General features: G+C 44.3%; 1 protein-coding gene across 1 annotated transcript; it reads left to right on the forward strand.

Moving 5' to 3' along the window:
- The first annotated feature begins 318 nt into the window (after window positions 1-318).
- Window positions 319-1,113, forward strand: LOC118662111 (V-type proton ATPase subunit e 1-like). The gene has a single exon (XM_036320695.1). The coding sequence runs from the start codon at window positions 373-375 to the stop codon at window positions 616-618; it is 246 nt and encodes an 81-aa protein (XP_036176588.1). The 5' UTR covers window positions 319-372; the 3' UTR covers window positions 619-1,113.
- Window positions 1,114-4,770: the final 3,657 nt, after the last annotated feature.

Below are 4,770 nucleotides of genomic sequence, written 5' to 3' on the forward strand. Positions count from 1 at the left end.
ATCTATCAACAACTGAATCTAAAAATCAAGAGAATAAAAAATCTGACGAACAGAATAAACTGGTGAATAGAATAGAATCAGGGGCATAGAAAGGGAGTGGACTGACAATTCTCTGGGGGAAGGAGGTGTGGAGGGTGCAGAAAGAGACTGGACAAAAATCATACACCTATAGATGAGGACAGTGTGGGGGTATGAGTAGGGGGTGGGTTGGGAACCGAGTGAAGGGGAACTATGGGGGAAAAAAGATGAACAACTGTAATAATCTGAACAATAAAGATTTATTAAAAACTTTAAAAAAGAGACACGACAGGACACTTCCGGGTGGGACCCGAGTGCGGCGGAGGGGCCGGGGCTGGCGGGTCGGCGGCCAGCATGGCGTACAGCGGCCTCACGGTGCCTCTGATCGTGATGAGCGTGTTCTGGAGCATCGTCGGCCTCCTGGTGCCCTGGTTCATCCCCAAGGGTCCCAACCGGGGAGTTATCATCACCATGTTGGTGATCTGTTCAGTTTGCTGCTATCTCTTTTGGCTGATCGCAATTCTGGCCCAACTCAACCCTCTCTTTGGACCACAGTTGAAAAATGAAACCATCTGGTATCTCAAGCATCACTGGCCTTGAGGAAGAAGACCCGCTGCCCAGCCATCGAGGTCATGGCGAGAATTCCTCTAGATGTGCAGTCACCTCCACACTGGGCCGCCTTCCTTGGCTCGCCTGTCCCGGCCATCCTGCCTTAAACACCCACAGCACAGCTGACTTATTCTCCAGTGCAGTGTTTCCCTGTTAGCCTTTTACACTTTGATGAATTATGTGCCTCCTTAATCTGAGCGGTGCCCGTGCCATCAAATGCTCATGCGCTCCCCTGAGACAGAAGGTGCTCTGGAACCACGGCACTCTCCTGGGACTGTGGACCTGAAGATGGCTCCTGCCTGCTCATGACACGGGACCAGTGACGTGTTCAAACGCTGTCACGAGACAGTGAGACTCCAGTGCAGCAGCCGTAGGAGAGCATGTTCAAGGGCAGATCTGTCCCGACAGAACTACACCAAAGTCTATTTTCAGGATGAATTTCTTACTTCTGCCATCTTTTGGAATAAATTATTTTCCTGCTTTCTATGGAAAAAAAATAAATAAATAAATTTAAAAAAAAAAAAGAGACACGACAAAGAAAGAGAACTACAAGCCAATATCTCTGATGAACATAGATGCTAAAATCCTCAACAAAATTTTAGCAAATCACATCCAGCAACACATTAAAAAGATCATATATCTAAATCCCAAGAAATCAGAAACACCAATCAGAAAGAATATGTGCACCCCTATGTTCATAGCAGCACAATGTATAATAGCTAAGAGTTGGAAATAGCCTAAGTGCCCATCAGCATGATGAGTGGATAAAAAAAAAAAAAATTATGGTACATTTACACAATGGAATACTATGTGGCAATAAAAAAGAAAGAACTCTTATCATTTGCAATAGCATGGGTGGACCTGGAGAATAGTATGCTGAGCGAAATAAGCCAGTCAGAGAAAGATAAGTATCACAGGATCTCACTCATATGTGGAATCTAATGAACCAAATAAACTGATGATCAAAAATAGATCCATGCCGAAACCGGTTTGGCTCAGTGGATAGAGCATCGGCTTGCGGACTGAAAGGTCCCGGGTTCGATTCCGGTCGGGGGCATGTGCCTGGGTTGCGGGCACTTCCCCAGTGGGAGATGTGCAGGAGGCGGCTGATCGATGTTTCTCTCTCATCGATGTTTCTAACTCTCTATCTCTCTCCCTTCCTCTCTGTAAGAAATCAATAAAATATATTAAAAAAAAAAAAAAATAGATCCAGAGACATAGAAGCCTGAACAGACTGTGGAACCTCAGAGGGAAGGCAGGAAAAGGTCGGTGGGAAGAGATCAACCAATGAACTTGTATGCATGTATGCATAGCCTGTGGACACAGCCAATGGGTTGGTGAGGGCCTGAGGGTGGGGGATGGGAGCAGGCTATAAGAGGTTTTTCGGGGCGGGGAGACCTATCTAATACTTTCAACAATAAAGATTTTAAAAATAAATAAACAAACTATTCTTTCCCTGCGGGGGGGGGGGGGGGGCGGGGGGAGAAACTGTGGGGTTGGAGAAACCACAGTTTTAAGAGAACTGAATGTAGTATCTGATTTCACATATGTATAAGATCTGAAACGTGGGCAGTACCTTAAAGGACATCTCTACTCACCAGATTTGTGATGCTGGAATATCTCCTGCCAATCCCTGCCAAGTAGTTATCATTTATCATCAAATACAGGGTCAGAGAAATTTCTGAATTAATTTTATATTTTTTCAATCCTTGCTAGAATATATTATGAAATATTTGCATTTGATACAACTTTAATATTGAATTCAATGTAGGTTTCAGTAAAACTATAAAATTTTTCCTAATTCCCCTAAGAACAGGAACAAGACAGGGATGCCCACTCTCACCACTCCTGTTCAACATAGTACTGGAAGTACTAGCCATTGCGATCAGACACGAAGAAGAAATAAAAGGCATCCAAATTGGAAAAGAGGAAGTAAAACTATCCTTATTTGCAGACGACATGATATTATACATACAAAACCCTAGAGACTCCATCAAAAAACTACTAGACTTAATACATGAATTTGGCAATGTAGCAGGATACAAAATTAACCCCAAGAAATCTGAGGCATTTCTATACACCAATAGTGAACTTTCAGAAAGAGAGATTATAAAAACAATCCCGTTTACCATCGCACCAAAAAAATTAAGCTACCTAGGAATAAACTTAACTAAAGAGGTAAAAGACCTCTACTCAGAAAACTACAGGACGTTGAAAAAAGAGATAGAGGAAGACATAAACAGATGGAAGAACATACCGTGTTCATGGATTGGTAGAATCAACATCATTAAAATGTCCATACTACCCAAAGCAATATATAAATTCAACGCACTTCCCATTAAAATACCAATGGCATACTTCACAGATCTAGAACGAACTCTCCAAAAATTCATCTGGAATAAAAAAAAGACCCCGAATAGCTGCAGCAATCCTGAGAAAGAACAAAGTAGGTGGGATCTCAATACCAGAAATCAAGATGTATTACAAAGCCACTGTTCTCAAAACTGCCTGGTACTGGCACAAGAACAGGCATATAGATCAATGGACTAGAATAGAGTGCCCAGAAATCGGCCCGAACCAATATGCTCAATTAATATTTGACAAAGGAGAAACCAAGATGGCGGCATAGGTTAACGCCGGAGATCGCTGCCTCAAACAACCACTTCAGAGATATAACTAAAGGACAGAACGGACATCACCCAGAACCACGGGAAGGCTGGCTGAGTGGAAATTCTACAACTAGGAGGAAAGAGAATATCATACCCAGACTCAGAGGAGGCGCAGTGCTGAAGTGAAATACTCAGGTGCGGAGTGTGCGCGCGGAGCGGGCTGGCGGCGGAGGGCGCGGTTGTTGTTTTCAATCGGGAGGGAGTTTCAGACTCTGAGCTCCAGATCCGGGCGAGTCTCTGGGGACCGAGACTCAAACGGGAGAAACGGGACTGTCTGGCTTCGGTCGGAACTCGAAGGCAGCTTTCTCTCCGAGGTTTGCAGCCATTGCTGGGGCTCTGAGAGGCAGAGCCCCTGGGGAAGGAACTGAGAGTCGCCATAACTGCTTGTTCCCCCCACCCTGTAGATCCCCGGGGACCCGCCCCGCCCAAGCCCTGCTCAGAGCCATTTGCCGGATAGCCTCAGGCAAACGCTAGATTAGCACCGCCCTAGAGATCCAGCACAGAAGCCCTCCCACTACAGACACAGCCGACTCTCATAGCCAGTTAGCCTGGAGGTCAAATCACCCCGGTATTGCCGACATCAATCAAGGCTTAAAGGCAACAAGACTGCGGACAAAGACCACTAGGGGGTGCACCAAGAAAGCATAAAAAATGCGGAGACAAAGAAACAGGACAAAACTGTCAATGGAGGATATTGAGTTCAGAACCACACTTTTAAGGTCTCTTAAGAACTGTCTAGAAGCTGCCGATAAACTTAGTAAGGCCCTTGAAAAGACTGGTGAGACCGCCGATAAATGTAGTGAGATCCTCAAGAAATCTAATGAGACCCTCGATGTTGTGATAAAGAACCAACTAGAAATTAAGCATACACTGACTGAAATAAAGAATATTATACAGACACCCAACAGCAGACCAGAGGAGCGCAAGAATCAAGTCAAAGATTCGAAATGCGAAGAAGCAAAAAACACCCAACTGGAAAAGCAAAATGAAAAAAGAATCCGAAAATATGAAGATAGTGTAAGGAGCCTCTGGGACAGCTTGAAGCGCACCAACATCAGAATTATAGGGGTGCCAGAGGATGAGAGAGAGCAAGATATTGAAAACCTATTTAAAGAAATAATGGCAGAAAACTTCCCCCACCTGGTGAAAGAAATAGACCTACAGGTCCAGGAAGCGCAGAGAACCCCAAACAAAAGGAATCCAAAGAGGACCACACCAAGACACATCATAATTAAAATGCCAAGAGCAAAAGACAAAGAGAGAATCTTAAAAGCAGCAAGAGAAAGAAACCCAGTTACCTACAAGGGAATACCCATACGACTGTCAGCTGATTTCTCAACAGAAACTTTGCAGGCCAGAAGGGAATGGCAAGAAATATTCAAAGTGATGAATAGCAAGAACCTGCAACCAAGATTACTTTATCCAGCAAAGCTATCATTCAGAATGGAAGGTCAGATAAAGAGCTTCACAGATA

The sequence above is a fragment of the Myotis myotis genome, unplaced genomic scaffold (genome assembly GCF_014108235.1).
Source record: "Myotis myotis isolate mMyoMyo1 unplaced genomic scaffold, mMyoMyo1.p scaffold_m19_p_8, whole genome shotgun sequence".
NCBI classification, from domain to species: domain Eukaryota; kingdom Metazoa; phylum Chordata; class Mammalia; order Chiroptera; family Vespertilionidae; genus Myotis; species Myotis myotis.

Coding starts and splice junctions, on each gene's coding strand:
- LOC118662111 (XM_036320695.1), top strand. CDS start 373: ATGGCGTACAGCGGCCTCACGGTGCCTCTGATCGTGATGAGCGTGTTC.